General features: G+C 39.2%; 1 protein-coding gene across 14 annotated transcripts in view; it reads left to right on the plus strand.

Moving 5' to 3' along the window:
• The window catches only part of LPP (LIM domain containing preferred translocation partner in lipoma), a 754,364-nt gene that overhangs the window by 362,463 nt on the left and 371,991 nt on the right, over window positions 1–19,910 (plus strand). For all 14 annotated transcript variants that reach the window (XM_010853933.1, XM_010853935.1, XM_010853931.1 and 11 more), the window contains one exon: window positions 641–763. In XM_010853933.1, coding sequence (XP_010852235.1) covers window positions 641–763 — 123 coding nt within the window. The remainder of the gene's footprint in view (window positions 1–640; window positions 764–19,910) is intronic.

The following is a 19,910-nucleotide window of genomic DNA, read 5'->3' on the forward strand; positions in this document are numbered from 1 at the left end:
TATTTTTAAAATTTTTGGCTGAGCTGGGTCTTTGTTGCTGCAAGTAGGCATTCTCTTGTTGAGGTGAACAGGGGCTCCTCTCCAGCTGTGGCAAGCTGGGGCTGCTCACTGTTGTAGTGGCGCTCAGGCTTCTCACCGCAGTGGCTCTCTTGTTGCGGAGCATGGGCATGCAAGCTTGTGGGCCATGGGCTTAGTTGCCCTGTGGCATGTGGGATCTTCCTGGATCAGGGGTTGAACCCATGTCCCCTGCATTGGCAGGCAGATTCTTAACCACTGCAGCACCAGGGAAGTGCTATACTGTGGTTTCTGAACACAGAATTTGTATCACCTCTCTGGCTGGATCTACTCCTTGAGTGCAGGTATGGAGGCAGTTACTTCCTTTAACTTGCATGTGCATCAAAGAAAATATCCTCTAAATAAGAGTATGACTTTGGGAAAATCTTCTCATATATTCCAGTTGTCTTATTTGTCAAAGAGGGATAATACTCCAGCCTACCTCAAAAACTTTATAAAAGCTAAATATATGAAATGGTAAAAAGCTTAGACAAAGTCACTTTGTACTTGAGAAATTTGAACCCAGACTGAAATGGATGGGAACCGGAAAGTTCCACTTTTAATGTAAATATGTTACTTCTTGCAGGGAAATCCTGGAGGCAAGACCCTTGAGGAGAGACGCTCCAGCCTGGATGCTGAGATTGACTCACTGACTAGCATCTTGGCTGACCTGGAGTGCAGCTCCCCCTACAAGCCTCGGCCCCCGCAGGTAAGAGCTAGCTGTGAATATTAGCCACAGATAATCTGCAATTACCTGAAGCACAAGCTGCTTCTTACCGCCCTTCTTTCTTTTTTGATTTTCTCAGGGTCGATGGTCTAAGTTATCTTTTTAATATCAACATATCAGTCAACAGAAATTTCTTTAACTGATTTGATTTGTATTTTCTCTAAAACAGCACCACAGCATCCTACCCATTTATAAGTTAAATCTTCTTATGCCATTGCCTTGCTCCTTTTCTGGCTTTGCCTAGGTGGATATTTTGTTATATGTTAGTAGAATCTTCAGAGATATGGTTTAGCATGGCTGTGTTAAAGTCAGGGTGAGAACTACATCTTTTCTAAGAAATTCCTTACATCAAATACATTGAGACACCTTCCTTTCTCAGTTGTTGTAAGTAATGCTGCCTAGGACATGTTCATGTATATTTTCTTTGGAGCTATTTACGTGACTCAGAATTTTTAGAGTGGGATTTCTGCATTGGGGGTTATGACTACTTCTTATTTTTCTTTCCATGGATACTGAATAGCTTATATTAGTACCAACAGTTTGAATATATAAGTTTCTCCCCAGTTGTACTAGCATTTGGTACAGCAATTAATGTATTTTTCTTTTTAACCTATTTTTTTAACTGAAGGATAATTGCTTTACAGAATTTTGTTGTTTTCTTTCAAATATCAACATGAATCAACCGTAGGCATACATATGTCCCCTCCCTCTTGAACCTCCAATTTTTTTTTTCTAATGCAAGTGGTGTCTTGTTATTAGTTCTTCTTTGCATCCCCTGGCTTCCTTTAGAGTGTGGCTATTTTTCTTCACCTTTATTTATTATCTGCATTTCGGAAGCTGACCTTGCACTGCTAGTGGTCACTCCTTGCCTCCCTCCAGTCTCGAGAAAGCAATGGTAAATCAATTTCAGAGCTTCTGAGCCCTCAAAAGACAGCCAGTGTACTCTTCGTGCAGACCTTGGATGGGAACTGTTGTCACTGTGTTATGTTTGCTTGACCTTCAGCCCTCCAGTTCTCCAGTAGCGTCTCCAATATTCACAGTGATTCCTTTCACAAATAAAAAACCAGTCCTGCTTCTCTGCTGTCAGTCATTTCAACACAGTACTGAGTAAGGCGCTTTCCTCATTAGACATGCTCCAGCTGCCTTTTCTAGACATATCATGGGACTGTCAGTTACGTGGGGCACAGGCAGCACACGCTAGTGCTTAGTTCTTCCTTAGCTGTCATCACTGTTGGCTTCACTTGGCCTGTCAGTGGTGAAAATGCACTTTGTTTCTATAAACACGTGCTGAGCTGCAGACAGGTGGCACCTGCTGTGGTCTTTTGGGGGAACTATTAGAAGGAGGAAAGAGGTTGATTAAAAGGAAGAAAAATAGGACCAAATGGTCCTCTTTCAGGAACACGTAATAAGTTCAACAGTGGCAGATATATCAAAGCGCAAGGAAAAGACTGAGATATTCTTTTAAAGGTGGCAACATCTGAAAAGATAATTCCAAATACTCGCATGTTCTGCTGAGGGATGGAGGGGTGGTGATGTTGGAGGCGAGAGGGGAGAGCAACCTGAAGGAAGGTTCAGGCTGCATTCAGAGAACTGCAAGCTGCCTAGTGGCTGCAGACGAGGTCATTGAAAGCTTCAAGTGGACTATAAGCCTAGAAGGTCTCCTGCTCACAGCCCATGGATATGTTTGAGTGCCAGAAGAAGATTTTGGCTTATTTTATAAATAATGGGGGATAGTTGAAGGTTTCCAAGCAGAGAAAATCTACAGTTCATCCTGGAGAAGGAACATAGGAAATAAGACACTGTTTCTCATGTGATTGATCAGTGTCTCTTGAGTATGGCTTTTTCATAAAAAGAAAAACATTCAGAGAAAAATCTCAGTATGATCTAGAACTTGAAAATCAAACACAGGTCTAATTTCAAGGTCCAGCTGTGCTCACATTGTGGTCATATGTCCTCAGACAAGCCACTCACCTACGAAGTCTTAGTTTCCTCATCATAAGCATCTATGTCTCAGAGTTGAGATATCTGTGTTTCACTCTAGTGTGAAAAGATGTGAAAGTACTCTATAATCAGTAAAGCACTGTTTAAATATCAGTGATTATGAGTTTGTGTGCACAGTGAGATTGCACAAACAAAATGTGGCTGCTGAATAAACCCATTAAAATGCAGAGGTGAATTGGAGGCATGTGTAGACAGTCTTAAAGAATGTAGGCTATGTTAAGAAAAACCTCTAATCTGAATCTCCCCAGTATATATTAGGGTATGAGAATTTAGGAGGAAAAACAAGATTAAGTAAAAATCCTATTTAAAAAAGAGAGAAGGCATATATATGTATTTATGCACAAAATGGATGAGTGCAGTGGCAAAGTCAGTGGCCTTGCCATTGTGTAAAGTGGGCGTGAAGTATTTGCTGGGGTGGAATTGGAAACATGCTTAACATCAAACAACATTCAGAAACTCAGGAGTAAGCAAGGCTAGCTGGAGAACATTTCTGAGACCTGGGCCCATCCTCTTGCATCTTTCTAGAGTGAGAGGTACAAGCTATTGGTTATAAGATAGGCTCAAGGATATGCTGTACAACACAGAAAATATAGCTAATATTTTGTAATAACTATAAATGGAAAGTTACCTTTAAAAACTGTATGAAAGTTAAAAATTAAAAAAAATTATTAATGATAACTCAAGTAGAACAGGTTGAGATTTCCACTTTTCATGTTTCTGTTTCATTCAGAAGTTAAACAGCAATCCATTCTAACTTCTTTATTCTAATTTACGAAAGCAAAACTTAAGTGGGAGAAACAGCTCATTCTTCTGAATTATCTTAACTCTTGTGGAACTGAATTAGATACGTTAGTATTTATTGGTTAACATAATTATATACTGTGAGAACAATAATCACACACTTAAAATATTAAAAATATGTGCCAGGAGAAGATGGTGTTTGCAGTAGACTGTGTTGTGTTGTAATTAAAAGGTACTTGAACAGTCCTCAAAATGTGGACTGTTAATGGCCAACTTTGATGTTTCCATTTTTGATCCAAAGCTAATTGCAAAACCTGTTAAATCACTGACAACTTAAAGTAGGCTAGTAGGTCTGTGATTTTTCATTATTCAATCATGTGTTGTGTGCTTTACTGAACCCACCTTTCCTGAATCACCTTTGCAAGGCTGCATTGACTCATGGATAGAGGATAAAATGATCACATAGGTAGAATGTTTGTATAGTAAGAGGTCCAAAGTTGCTCTATTTACTTAACAACTGAAAATATCTGAAAATAGATTTTATGGGGGCATTTTCTTCCTTTTACCAAAGGAGTAATTTCTACTGTCATATTTCCCAACTTTATTTCTATTCACTTTTTTATCCATATTTTTTATTTGGGAAATATGCTTCATTCCACATTTTCATTCATTCAGCTAACATTTATTGAGATCCCGTTGTGGGTTAGGCATTGGAAATACAGAGGTTAGAATCCACATTTTCTTGCTTTAGAGGAATTTCTGGTCTTACAGAAGAGACAAATGCATAAACAGTTCAGAGGGGCACAAAAGAAGGGCTTGTTGGATGTGCTACTTGAAGTTATTGTGTGACTCACTGGATGTTGAAATTGTTGGGAAATCAAAAATAGGAATATCAACTTTATATTTTACATTTTTCTAGGGAAGTGTCAGGGAGGACTACCCTCAGCAGGTAGAATTTGAGTTCCGTTGGCTGCATATTTGGGAAGGGCATGGAATTCAAATGAGAGAATAATATAAATACGTTAGTCTTGGGATGTTGAAAGAGAATGAATGCCTTTTTGAAAGACTAAAGTAGTTATGACATGGGGTGTGTGAAGTACAAAGGGAACAGCAGATGGAATCCCATGCTTTACTTAATACCTAAATATCCTTCTTGATACCTAAGGACTCTTACAGTAAAAGGAGAAATTTGGGGGGTGGGTAGCAATGATATTTCTGGTTAGAGTGGGTTTAGGGGTAACACCTTTTGAACTTTTACAGAAGATTTTAAAATCTATTAACACATCTATGCCAGCCATTGCACAGAGTAATGTGATTAAACTACCATAGTATTTAGTACTAAAATTTCTAATCATGATAAAAAGTATATGTTAGGGAGTAGTTTTAGAAGAACAGATGTGAGAAGTTCTGAGATGGTTGTGGGTTGAACTGCAGACTCAGTATGATCTTAGAGTATCACAGTTTAGAGGTCTTTTAGCCAAACTCTAGTTTTTGTCTAGAGAGAGGAAGTAATATTGCTCAGTAAGGCTCATTAGAGGTAGAATCAATGATTTTTTTTTGTTTTTTCTTTTTCCTGAACCAAGAGGTAATGGTTACATGTGGATACTAAGAGCAACCAAGGGACATACTGGTTCCCTTTAGTGTTTCATTAAGTCTATTCTAAAATGGCACCCTTTTGTGGCACTTCCTCTAAAACATGGCTTGGAAACATGAAGGAGTAAACAAAATACAACATAACTTAAAGGGAAATTGAATATTTATGATTATATATATATTTTTAATTAGTATGAATATAGACCCCACCCATCTGGCATTCTGCTGTTAGTAAAAGCACAGATTAGACTCCTGGCAAGTGTACATAGGGTCACCTTGAAATTCTCTTGGTTTCTTAGAATACAAAGGATAAATCCATGGACTTATGATTTCCTTTCCCTTCTCTTGGCAAAACCATGCCTAGATCGCTGGCTTTCTAATTCCTGGTACAAAGCTGACCTTTCTTCCCTGCACTGAGTTTGGTAGGGCAGGGACTGGTACCTAGGTAACTCGGAGGATATTTCAGGTATTTTATATTAATTGTCATTAAAGATTTAGTGTTTTTGAATCAAGTTTCTTTGAAATTGGTCAAATACAATTTCTCTGTCTTCATTTAGGATAGTATGAAAACATTTGGAGCAATTCCAGGGATAAGGATAGTATTGGACAGCCTATTATACAGAGTGAAGTAAGCCAGAAAGAAAAACACCAATACAGTATACTAACACATATATATGGAATTTAGAAAGATGGTAATGATAACCCTTTATGCAAGACAGCAAAAGAGACAGATGTATAGAACAGTCTTTTGGACTCTGTGGGAGAGGGAAAGGGTGGGATGTTTTGGGAGAATGTCATTGAAACATGTATAATATCATATATGAAACGAATCACCAGTCCAGGTTCAATGCAGGATACAGGATGCTCAGGGCTGGTGCACTGGGATGACCCAGAGGCATGGTATTAGGAGGTATGTGGGAGGGGGGTTCAGGATGGGAAACACGTGTACACCCGTGGTGCATTCATGTTGATGTATGGCAAAACGAATACAATATTGTAAAGTAATTAGCCTCCAATTAAAATAAATAAATTTATATTAAAAAAAAAAAAACCTAGGTTCCCAAGCTTGCCAATAAGAAGAGCACTGTCTTCTCAATTCCCTGTGATCACCTCTGTAAAAAGACCTCCAGTTGTGTGAATTGTCCATATCACCAGTCTGAACTTCCTTTTCTATATTTCTAATATGGGCATGGTAACTACAGTTCTCCTCTTTTGCGGAGAAACCATATTTTCTAGTCCCAAGAAATAAGATATTGACTTTGAGCAATGGTCCACTCAGTCTTTCCCATTTTTCATTTTTTTTCTTTTTGGATGTGAACCATTTTTAAAGACTATTGAATTTATTACAGTGTTGCTTCTGTTTTATATTTTTAGTTTTTGGCTCTGAGGTATACAGAATTTTATAGAAGGAGATTAAACCAGTCAGTCCTAAAGGAAATCAGTCCTGAATATTCATTGGAAGGACTGATGCTGAAGCTTCAATACTTTGGCCACCTGATGTGAAGAAGTGACTCATTGGAAAAGACCCTAATGCTGGGAAAGACCGAGGGCAGGAGGAAAAGGGAACAACAGAGGATGAGATGGTTGGATGGCATCAGTTCAGTTCAGTTCAGTCACTCAGTCGTGTCCAACTCGTTGTGACCCCATGAACTTCAGCACGCCAGGCTTCCCTGTCCATCACCAACTCCCCGAGTCCACCCAAACCCATGTCCATCAAGTCGGTGATGCCATCCAACCATGTCATCCTCTGTCGTCCCTTTCTCCTCCTGCCCTCAATCTTTCCCAGCATCAGGGTCTTTTCAAATGAGTCAGCTCTTCACATCAGGTGGCCAAAGTATTGGAGTTTCAGCTTCAATATCAGTCCCTCTAATGAACACCCAGGACTGATCTCCATTAGGTGGACTGGTTGGATCTCCTTGCAGTCCAAGGGACTCTCAAGAGTCTTCTCCAACATCCCAGTTCAACAGCATCAATTCTTTGGCGCTCAGCTTTCTTTATAGTCCAACTCTCACATCCATACATGACTACTGGAAAAACCATAGCCTTGACTAGATGGACCTTTGTTGACAAAGTAATGTCTCTGCTTTTTAATATGCGGTCTAAGTTGGTCATAACTTTCCTTCCAAGGAGTAAGCATCTTTTAATTTCATGGCTGCAATCACCATCTGCAGTGATTTTGGAGCCCAGAAAAATAAAGTCAGCCACTGTTTCCACTGTTTCCCCATCTATTTGCCATGAAGTGATAGGACCAGATGCCATGATCTTAGTTTCCTGAATGTTGAGCTTTAAGCCAACTTTTTCACTCTCCTCTTTCACTTTCATCAAGAGGCTTTTTAGTTCTTCTTCACTTTCTGCCATAAGGGTGGTGTCATCTGCATATCTGAGGTTATTGATATTTCCCCCGGCAATCTTGATTCCATCTTGTACTTCCTCCAGCCCAGCGCTTCTCATGATGTACTCTGCATATAATTAAATAAGCAGGGTGACAATATACAGCCTTGACGTACTCCTTTTCCAATTTGGAACCAGTCTGTTGCTCCATGTCTAGTTCTAACTGTTGCTTCCTGACCTGCACACAGGTTTCTCAAGAGGCAGGTCAGGTGGTCTGGTATTTCCATCTCTTTCAGAATTTTCCACAGTTTATTGTGATCCACACAGTCAAAGGCTTTGGCATAGTCAATAAAGCAGAAATAGATGTTTTTCTGGAACTCTCTTGCTTTTTCGATGATCCAGTGGATGTTGGCAATTTGACCTCTGGTTCCTCTGCCCTCTCTAAAACCAGCTTGAACATCTGGAAGTTCACGGTTCACGTATTGCTGAAGCCTGGCTTGAAGGATTTTAAGCATTGCTTTACTATTGTGTGAGATGAATGCAATTGTGCAGTAGTTTAAGCATTCTCTGGCAGTGCCTTTCTTTGAGATTGAAATGAAAACTGACCTTTTCTCAGCCAGTGCTGAGTTTTCCAAATTTGCTGGCATGTTGAGTGCAGCACTTTCACAGCATCATCTTTCAGGATTTGAAATAGCTCAACTGGAATTCCATTACCTCCACTAGCTTTGTTTGTAGTGATGCTTCCTAAGGTCCACTTGACTTCACATGGATGGCATCGCTGAGTCAGTGGACATGAGTTTGAACAAGCTCTGGGAATTGGTGATGAACAGGGAAGCCTGGCATGCTGCAGTCTTTGGGGTCGCAGAGAGTCAGGCACAACTGAGCAACTGAACATATTAAACTGAACTACTGGCCTGCCAGGGAAGTGCCAGTCCTTCCTGTTTTGTTTTCAGATGGTTAGCTTGTGTTGGGAGCTTGCTTGTAACTTCAGGTCTTTGAAGGTTTGCGGTTTGTCTTTCCTGAATGCTGCTACTCCATCAATGATATATTTATCTTTCTTATTTAAACCTTTTAAAATGATTACAATTTCTTAGTTTGTTTGGAAACTGAGTACATACTTGCTGTTTGGTTACATGAACATATCTTGAGTTTCAATCCCAGTGCTCCCACACTGCATTCCTTTCATAGAGCAATAATTTATGAGGCAACCTAAAAAATTATTTCAGGTGTGTCTGTGTTGCATGGAAGGCTTTTTATTTGTAATTCATGTGGCCTAAGGGCTTGCTGGTTCTGTAATCAGGGTGGAGTCTTCTATGCCATGGATCTTCTATTCTCTTGTGCTCCTTGTTCTAGCTTGCAAAAGCCATGAGCAGCTGCAGGGGAAATTAATGATTAAAATTTTAATATTCCATACTATTTGTTGCAACCTAAACATGTATGCTACTGGAGGATGAGACCTGTGACATGCTGATACTGTGTGCTAAGATGGAGAATATTGCTGCAGAGTAAGACTTGGGTGTTGCTTTGTTTGGCTTCTTGGAAATGGAGATAGGAACTGGGTCTTATACTGTTGAAAAAGAGAAGAGGTATGGATAGTGTCATTTTCCTCTTCTCGTATTCCTTTGGGAAAAATGTTAGATTCATAGCATGATTTGATTGGGCTTCCCAGGTGGCTCAGTGGTAAAAAATCAACCTGCCAAGCAGGGGACATGGGTGGGAAAGAGCCCCTCTGGAAGGAAATGGCAACCCACACCAGTATTCTTGCCTGAGAAATCCCATGGATAGAGGAGTCTGGTGGGCTACAGTTCATGGGATCTCAAAGAGTCAGACAGGACTTAGCAACTAAATAATAAGAACAAAATTCACTTAAAACAAAACAAAACAAACAAACAAACAATTTTTTTTTTGATTTGTCCATGTATCTGTAATGTCTGCTTACTAATAGCTTTCTTTGAAAGCTATGGTCAAAGTTGAAATATAGTAGAAACCTCATATGTAAGTTGCCAAATGGAGTCCATTAAAGTAATAGAGGCAAAATACCATTTTAAAAGAAAAGAGGATCTAATTCTTTGGAGTTCCCATATTTAGTAGATCTGGGGTATTTTGAATTAGTCTGTACCTGCCAGGAAACCTCAACTGTTAAGTAACAATGAGGTGGGGGTGGAGGAGTGGTTAGCTGACTCAGAGTTGCATGCCATGATTTTGATGACATGCAATTAATTTTTAGATTGTATATAATTGCATCTCAATAACATTTACACCTCTTCCTTTTAAAGAAGCTGATGTTTGTATTTGTGTCTTAAGTGACAAGCATAATAAAGTTAGCTTTTCAATTTTGAGTGCCAAGAAAATGTAACATTTTCACGTGGAACTTTATGTTGAAGATCTTGGGTTGCTGCTGCTGCTGCTGCTAAGTCACGTCAGTCGTGTCTGACTCTGTGCGACCCCATAGATGGAAGCCCACCAGGCTCCCCTGTCCCTGGGATTCTCCAGGCAAGAACACTGGAGTGGGTTGCCATTTCCTTCTCCAAGGCATGAAAGTGAAAAATGAAAGTGAAGTCGCTCAGTCATGTCTGACTCTTAGCGACCCCATGGACTGCAGCCTACGAGGCTCCTCCGTCCATGGGGTTGTACAGGCAAGAGTACTGGAGTGGGATGCCATTGCCTTCTCCGGTTGCACCTCTCCAAAACTTCTTTCCCAAAATGCCCATTTGACTTGCCCCAGTGTAAGAGTGTGCTCTGAGTGTGTGATGTGGGTAAGGTCTCAGCAGTGAAATAGGAGGAAGGGAAGCAAGGCAGCTGTGCTCTGAAGTATCCAGGAGAAGCCAGCTCTACTGGAGCCTAGGGAGGGAAGAGGAAGCCTTCTCTGGTGTCCTGGCCACAATCCCTGGGGAAGGTTTTAGCTGTGATTTGTTTGCAAGACCTTGGCTCAGAGATGATTGTGTTACATTACATTGAGTCACTCCATTTAGACACTGGTTTAAAAAGAAGCTCACAAAGTTGCCTGTTGAGCTTCTCCATTTTATAACACAATCTTAGTGGAAATAATTAGCTCTATGTCCATGCGGAAGCACACATCACATTTGCAAAATTAAAGAGCTTTCTTGTCAGGACTGCTTTCCTTATTTCTTTCCTTCTCTCCCACTGTTTAAATATCTATTTTGGTGGTAGCCTTAGTCTCAGATCCCATGGTTCCCTTTATTCCTTTATCTTTTTTTTTTATTTAAAAGCAAATAAACAACAGAATACAAATTTGTCTATGTTTTTTACTCAAGATGATTAGATTTTACCACGGCAAATGCATGGGAACGTTGTGTTTTAAGAGCAAGAGCCGAATCTCAGAGAAGATATTGTCACATTTTTGTGCGTTTCAACACCCATTTCCTTTGTATGCCTTGTAGCTAAAATAAGCGTAATGATGATAAAGGTAGTCTCTTTGAACAGAAGATTGGAGGTGGTTAATACTAATCCTACATATCACCATTTGTCATGGTGAGTAACTGGTCTGTCCTCTCCACAAAAATACCATGTTGGAAGATAACTGCTAAGCTTACTTTCATACTGTGGAAGAATTACCAGGAACGTCACATGTCATCTTTCAGTGAATACATTAACTACAGATATGAAAGTTTAATTTGGTATATTTTGTTATTTGAACATACATATTTCCAGTTTACATAAAACTGTGAACTGGACATTTGTTGAAATGAAAGATACCAGTTGGGTACTTACTGCTGCTGAGCCAGTAGGTATACTTTTCACGTATGTGCGCATGGGGCCACTTGTGAATTTTAGAATTTGTCTCTGGGAATTTGGCCTCTCTGAGGTCCTGAGCCCAAACTTGCTATGCTATCGTATTGGGGTTCAAGACCTCAGAAGAGAATTGGATTATGTTTTGCTACTCTGGATCACAAATTGCTCACATGTAAAGTTAAAATTCCAATAATTTTACTTCACAGAGTATACCTTATAGATGGTCTAAAAGTGTACATACAATGCCTGAAGCTTACGCAGCTGATAAATAATTGTGTTAAATACCTGACTATATAGCCCTTGAGGCAAGATTATCTTCTTATTTCCTGCAAACAAGAGCCATATGAATTCATATTTGCTGAGTAAATAAGTAAATATTGTCAGCAAATCCAAAAAGGATGTAAGAATTCACATTCTAGAAGTCTGCTAGAAACCCCACTTTGGAATTGGCATTGAGTTAGTGCATGACATAGTTATACCTGCTTTCTGATTTCTCCATAAGTAACAGCAGGTATTTGTAGCAGTAAAAAATAGTACAGCTGAGGCAAGTGAGGTACATATGGACAACTTAACGGCAGCTACTGATTCAGCTAAAATTTCTCACTTTATCTCTGCACTGCCTTGTATCACTTGAAGGCTATGCACTTGGTTGAAAAGATGATGTTTTCTGGGATTATAATTCACTACTATAACTCTTTTTTTCTTATTGTGATGATATAAAAATAAACATCAAGGTCTTTTCTGTATCCTCTAGGTAACTGCTAAAAAGAGGACCATTATGTTACTCAGTGTTTCCTAATACAAAGATCAATATGATAAGTTCTTCAGATTCAATGATAGAAGACAAAAAGTTACTTGACTGATGAGCTAATGTATGCTTCTTTTTTTCAGAAAAAAAATAGCAAAAATTCTGCAGAATTATCATATGACTCTTTTGTTTGAGCTTCAATGATTCATCTCCTCCTTCCTTTACCGCATTATTTCTGATACCTCCTGACCTGATATTTGAAATATTATGTGTGTGCCAATTGTAAGCCATTTTTAAAACTGATTGTCTTAACCTAACTCGTACTTTTTAAATGGAAACAAGCTTTCTATCTATATGTGTCTATGAAAATCCTTAAAAATAAGTAAACCTAAGACATTTTAAAGCGATCATTTAATTCTAAATAGATTGCTTATATAGATCATAAACGATGGATCCATAACAGTAACATTCTGCTGGTATAACTAAACTATAAGAATTAAAGTGAGTTAATGAGATGAATATTTGTTTAAGAAATGTGTTTCAGAAAGCTTCAAGTACTAGTCATCAGACATGTAAGCCCATTACTCAAAGTAAGCCCATTACTCAAGTTATTTTAATAAGTGTCTTGACTGTTTTGAGATTGTATCATCTTGATATTATACTACTTATATGAAAATACTGAAAAATGTTATTTCTCAGATACTGCTAGAAGTGCAATAAGGAATCCTCTTGGCTCCCTCTGCCACCCAACAGAGAGTGATGTTTTATTTTCTAAATGACCAGTGTGTGTGTGTGTGTGTGTGTGTGTGCATGTGCGCAGTCGCTCAGTTGTGTCCTATTCTTTGCAACCCTATGAACTGTAGCTCACCAGGCTTCTCTGTCCATGGATTTCCCAGGCAAAAGTACTGGAGTAGATTGCCATTTCCTTCACCAAGGGACCTTTCCGACCCAGGGATTGAATCTGCATCTCCTGCCCGGCAGGTGCATTCTTTACCACTGAGCCACTGGGGAAGCCCAGACCAAAAGTACTAATAGCTTAAAAAACAAAACAAACAAACAAAAAAACCCAATTCCTTAGACTTTTCAAAATTTAATACTTTTGTGCTTAAAATGACACTATCATGGAAGTGAATAGCAACCCATGGACTGGGAGAATTCACTTGGATATCATGTATATGATAGATTTATATCTAGACTATATGAAGACTCTTATACAGCAGTAAGAAGACAAATAATCTAATTTAAAAATGGACAAATGATCTTGATAGACATTTCTCCAAAGATATACTGGAAGCTAATATCATAGGAAAAGATGTTATTAGTTATCCAGGAAATAAATCAAAACTACAATGAGATACAACATCACGCACACTAAGATGGTTATAATACAAAAGACAGAAACATATAAAAAAAAAAGATGTAGTGAAATTGGAGTTGTCATACATTGCTGGCTAGTTGTAAAGTGGCACAGCCACTTTGAAAAAAGCCTACCAGTTCCTCAAAAGATTAGACTTAAAGTTATCATATGATCAAACAACTTTGTTCCTAAATATATATCCAAGAGAATTAAAACATTTATCCACACAAAAGCCTGTCAATGAATGTGCATAGCAGCATTATTCATAATAGCCAGAAAGTGGAAACAATTTAAACATCAATCAATTGAAGAATGAATAAACAAGTGTAGTATATCCATCCAGTTAAATATTATTTAATCATAAATTAAAAGGAAATACTGATACATGCCAAAACACATATAAATCTTGAAAACTATGCTATATGAAGAAACCAGTCACAAAGATTTCATGTAACATGATTGCATTTATATGACTAGGCTGATCTATAGATTTAGAGAGATTAGTGGTCTCCAGTGACTGAGAAGGGGGAAAAGTGGCAACAGAAGGTCTTTGGGGAATGATTGAAATAATCTGCAATGAGAAAGCGATATTCATTTTACAATTTGCAGGAGGCCTTCTGCAGTACAGAAGCCATGGGTTCAATCCCTGGGTAAGGAAGATACCCTGGAGAAGGAAATCGCACAAAGGATTCTTTGTGACCCCATGGACTGAGGCGTCCAAGCTCTTCTGTCCATGGGATTCTCCAGGCAAGAATACTGGAGTGGGGCACCATTTCCTTAAAGTAATAAGACGCATCTTTAAAAACCACAAATGAGTATCAGAGTAATTAGTACACTTGGGAGTCCCACCTTATACTGAGGCTGTGAAGTACTCTTTCCCCTGTCTCCCAAGCCCAGCTCTCACTTGTGCGTGGATGAGGTGTGTTTTTTTGTATTGTAAAATCCGTAACCCAGCTGTGACACTTCCTTCCACCTCTACCTGTACATATGTTTCCTACAGAGTGCTGCTGCCTCAAGTGAGGTGCGTGAGGCTTCTGTAGATGCTGGGGAACAAGATGGAACAAAAATGCTTCACACCTGGTTCCCAAATTACAGGCATGCTGGACTGGGGCCAACTTCAGCCCACTCTGCTTTCCAGATTGGGAAATCCAACGGACAGTGGAGCCTGGTGGGCTACAGTCCACGGGGTTGCAAGAGTCAGAAATGACTTTGAGACTAAATCACCACCTCCTGTGGGGACAGTCTAAGTATTTTGGAAATGATCAAATAGCAATTAGTGATATTCATTTCACAATTCCTTAAATATACTAATGACCAACAGACTGGTTCAAACTTGGGAAAGGAGTACGTCAAGGCTGTATTTTGTCACCCTACCTATTTAACTTATATGCATCATGAGAAATGCCTGGCTGGATGAAGCACAAGCTGAAATTAAGATTGCCAGGAGAAATATCCATAGCCTCATATATGCACATGGCACCACCCTTATGGCAGAAAGCATAGAGGAACTAAAGAGCCTCTTGATGAACGTGAAAGAGGAGAGAGAAAATGCTGACTTAAAGTTCAACATTCCAAAAACGAAGATCATGGCATCCGGTTCCATCACTTCATGGTAAATAGATGGGGAAAAAATGGAAACAATGACAGGCTTTGTTTTCTTGGGCTCCAAAATTAATGTAGATGGTGATTGTTGCCATGAACTTAAAAGATGTTTGCGTCTTGGAAGAAAAGCTATGACCAACCTAAGGTGAAGTGAAGTTACTCAGTCATGTCCGACTCTTTGCGACCCCATGGACTGTAGCCTACCAGGCTCTTCTGTCCATGGGATTTTCCAGGCAACAGTACTGGAGTGGATTGCCATATGACCAACCTAGATAGCATATTAAAAAGCAGAGACATTACTTTCCCGACAGAGGTCCTTCTCGTCAAAGCTATGGTTTTTCCAGTGGTCATGTATGGATGTGAGAGTTGGACTATAAAGAAAGCTGAGTGCCAAAGAATTGATGCTTTTGAATTGTGGTGTTGGAGAAGACTCTTGAGAGTCCCTTGGACTGCAAGGAGATCCAACCAGTCCATCCTAAAGGAAATCAGTCCTGAATATTCATTAGAAGGACTGATGCTGAAGCTGAAGCTCCAATACTTTAGCTACCTGATGCAAAGAGCTGACTCATTAGAAAAGACCCTGATGCTGGGGAAGATTAAAGGCAGGAGGAGAAGGGGATGACAGAGGATGAGATGGTTGGAAGGCATCACTGACTCATTGGACATGAATTTGAGCAAGCTCTGGTAGATGGTGAAGGACAGGGAAGCCTGGTAGGCATGCTGTAGTCCATGGGGTCGCAAAGAATAGGACATGACTGAGCAAATGAACAACAACATTTCACAATTTCTTGAATATACCAGTGATCACTGTACATTTTTGAAGAGTGGACTTAGTGGTGTGTGAATTATATCTCACTTAAAAAAAAATAGAGCTCTATATTGAGCAATGTGCCTTTAATACGGAGGTAAAATTGCCCATGGTCCACGCTTTAAAGAAGCTCATAGTCTATTGGGAGAATGCAAACTGACAGTTAAGGCACAGAGTATACATCCTAAGGAAGAAGCATATATAGGATGCTGCCGGAAGAGATGTAACTCAGCATGGATGTTGTGGAAGCTGCCTGGGACTCCTAACCGTACTTGAATAGGAGTCACTGCAGGTAGGACCAGACTTCCATGTAGATCTAGGGAGCATAACACAAACTAATATTTTGAAGGCAGTACCTTTCTAACAGTAAGGACAGTTGAGGTTCAATGTAGGCTTCCTCAGAAGATTGCTTATTTGCCTTCATTGGAGCCAGTTGAAATGATTCTCTGGCATTTACTGGGTGAATTTTTAAATGCTCTAAAACCTCAGTTATTAACCTGAGTTAATAATACATCTCAGAGTTTACATGAGGACCACATGGAATACTGGGTGTATGTGCAATGTGTGAATGCACTATCTTGCACATGATAACACTGTTATTGCCGTCGCTATCACGACCACCACCATCATCATCAGGTGAGTCTTGGCAGTAACTCTGGGAAAGTCATTCAGGCAACAGATGGGAGAATTGATTTGAAAGATACTAGGATTTTGTGGTTTTCTCATTCTTGGTCACAGGGCTTGGAGTTTTCTGTTCCTTGATGTAAAACTTAGAAGTAAAGACAGACTTTGGTCCTATCCCAGGCCCCCATATTGACTATTTCTGTGCTTAAGGCAAACTACTCAGCCTCAATAAAGGTTTTTGTGCTGCTTGCTATAACAACTAGCAGAGATATGTGATTTTTTTAGAACTGTTACTAAGAAGAATTTTTGATGGGGACTTCCTGGATGGTCCAGTGGTTAAGAATCTGCCTTCCAAAGCAGAGGACACAAGTTTGATCCCTGGTCAAGAAGCTAAAATTTCACATGCTACAGGGCAGCTAAGCCTGTGCATCACGACTGGAGAGACGCCATTGCATACAGGAAAGCCAATGGCTTAAAAATTAATTAAATTAAAACATTTAAAAAAGAACCTTAATGACCTTTGGAGATTGTGTTTATAAATATCAGCAGAACTCTGGTGAACACTGATAAGAGCTATAGGTGAACAGAGTGAGGGTAGAAAGAGACTCCTTCCTTAACCTTGCAAAAATACGCCATCTTGTGAAAACAGGCAAGTGGAACAACTTAGTTGGACATTTAAAAATATTATTTAAAATGTCTTGAGAGGTCTCTGATACTGGGAAGGATTGAGGGCAGGAGGAGAAGGAAGCAGCAGAGGATGGGATGGCTGGACAGCATCATCAACTCAAAGGACATGAGTTTGAGCAAACTCCAGGAAATAGTGGAGGATGGAGGAGCCTGGCGTGCTGCACTGCATGGGTTCTCATAGAATCATACACGACTTAGCAACTGAACAACAGCAAGAGGTCCATAATTTCCATCATCAGCGCAGGTGTCCAATGGGTATGCTCCCTCTTTCTGAGTCTGTTTCAATATTTATAAACTGGACTTGAGAAATGACATAATCTCCTATGGTGTTGTTAGCTTGAATTGGTATGGCTTTTGCCCTGTGTAAAAGAAGAAAATATGTATATATTTATTTTTCTTTCTGTCCTTTAATTATTTCACTGTAGAAGTTTTTCTGTACTACTCATTTGGCGTTCCTAGAAGTCATTATGTGCAACCAGAGGGTAGTGTCTGCAAATCGAAGGGCCACGTTCATGTTTTTCAGGATAATGTGAACTTAGGTTCATGGTGTTCAACACGTTTTGCAAACAACCTGGTAGCATTTAAGATTATTAGAATGCACTCTATTGGGGGTGATTAAAATAATAGATTCTGGGACTAGACTGCCTTGAGTTCAAATCCTAACTCTATCACTTTCGTTGTGACCTGGGATAGATCACTTAAGCTTTTTGTGCCACAGTTTTTCATCTCTGTAATGGAGATAGTTAGAGTATCTACCTCTTAGGGTTGTAATGAGAAATAAATGAATTGCCATGTGTAAGCACATAAAACAGTGTTCAGCATATAGTTAGCAGCATTTGCTCAGGTGGAAAAGAATCCGTCTGCATTGTGGGAGACCTGGGTTCTATTCCTGAGTTGGGAAGATCCCTAGAGGAGGGCATGGCAATCCAACACCAATATTCTTGCCTGGTGAATCCCCATGGTCAGAGGAGCCTGACAGGCTATGATCCATTGGGTTGAAGAGGCTGACATGACTGAGCAACTTAGCACAGCACACAGCGCAGCAGCATTTGCAGTAGCAGATTTTATCATTGGGAATTAAATGCTAATCCTTATTTTAAAACTGTCCAAGTTGTTGCTTTTATGTTAAAGAAAGAGATTGATTCATAAATTTCGTCTGTGACCACCATACAACTGTCTGAACAGATCGTCTATCTCACATAAATTGGTCGTCATTCTTATATCATGTCACAGTGTGGGTCTAGCTGTTCCTGAGCCTTTGTCCAGTTCCTTTGGTTATTTTAGCATCTTCTCATGCATGGATTCTAAGGCCAAAACTAGAGCAATAACCTTTCGTCTGACATATGCATGAATCATTGACATCTATTTCTGTGGATCACAGGGTAATTCCTCTGATAACTGAATAAAGTTCACTGTAAAAACAAAAATCATGACTCATAGATTATGAACTTGTCATGATTTAATAAGCCTAGTATTGAACTATTGGTATAATTTATTCTAACTAAAGCGGAAACAACTATGCTGCTACTGCTAAGTCACTTCAGTCGTGTCCGACTCTGTGCGTATAGTCAAGTTAATTTTCTTCCGGCTTTCCTGGCAGATTTGTTGGGAAGAAGGCTGGTCTATACTCTCTGAATTTCTGTTGCAGGATGTCTGCAGTAAGGCTCAAGAATTTGTATTTCTAAAAAGTTCCCAGATGTTACTGATGTTGGGGCCCCACTTTGAGAACTCTTTACAGCTGCTTGTCAATCAAATGCTTTATGAGCAGGATCCTTTCCCTCCTTTGTCTTACCTCTACGGTTGTATTCTCCGAAGACTTGCTGTAATGTCAACAGTGGGCACCAGTCTAATGTTATTTTCTAGGGGAGGAAACCCAAAGTCAGAGAAGTATTTTCCCCTGGTTACACAGTAAATTGACAGAATCTGGAAGATTTTTGTTTTTAATTGAGAATGATTTGCATCTCTAATTCTTAGACTAAGCATGTAGATTTAGAAAATGAGCATACAATTCCAGCTCTTCCATATTAGGAAGTATGAATTTTAGTTGCTTTATCTCTCTGAACCTCATTTGCTTCATCCGTGATATGAATACCCTCTCTGCTTAACATATATGGTTTCGTGAGAAGTAAATTACATACTGTGCATTAAAGTGCTCTGTAAATTATGAAGTGCTATACAAATATTTTTCACTCATCCCAGTTATCAGATGCAACATCATGTTGAACGTTTATGATAGGAACCTCATTCTCCCGCTCATCTAGGGCAAATATTGACTTTTCTAACTATTTGGGAAGAAGTAGTACATTATAAACCTGTCACCTTTTGCATAGAATTTTTTTCATTTCCTTCCTATGTTGATTTCTCTGCTAATATGCTTCTAAAGAATATGCAATTAGAATTGCCATTTAGCTGCTTATGCATCTGAATACTTACACATATGTGAGATGTGGTCACACTCGTATGCACGACCTAATAATTTTTCCCCTAGTATCCTTTCATTTAACATATGCTACAGGTCACATTTATTAAGAATGAAATAAGTTAATTATTAAATGAGTTACTATTTTGCTTGAAATGGTTTTTTTTTTTTTTTTTTTTTTTTTTTTTTTGCATTTGCATTGGAAGCAGAACTGAGTTGAACAAGCAGAAATGGATTTTTCTCCCAGTTCTGCAATTAACAAGTTGTGTAAGTGTTTCTCTTTCTGAGCCTCAGGTCCACATTTGTAAATGAGGCCAGATCTTACTCATACCTTCCACTCACAGTGTCTATGGTATTCAAATTATAAGTCACCTTTTAAATCATGTTCTTCACCTCCTTGAGAAACTCTGAACAGAGTAGCCACATTGACCTGGATCTATTCTAATAAGATATTTTCCTTTTCCT

Source organism: Bison bison, unplaced genomic scaffold (genome assembly GCF_000754665.1).
Source record: "Bison bison bison isolate TAMUID 2011002044 unplaced genomic scaffold, Bison_UMD1.0 scf7180017864333, whole genome shotgun sequence".
NCBI classification, from domain to species: domain Eukaryota; kingdom Metazoa; phylum Chordata; class Mammalia; order Artiodactyla; family Bovidae; genus Bison; species Bison bison.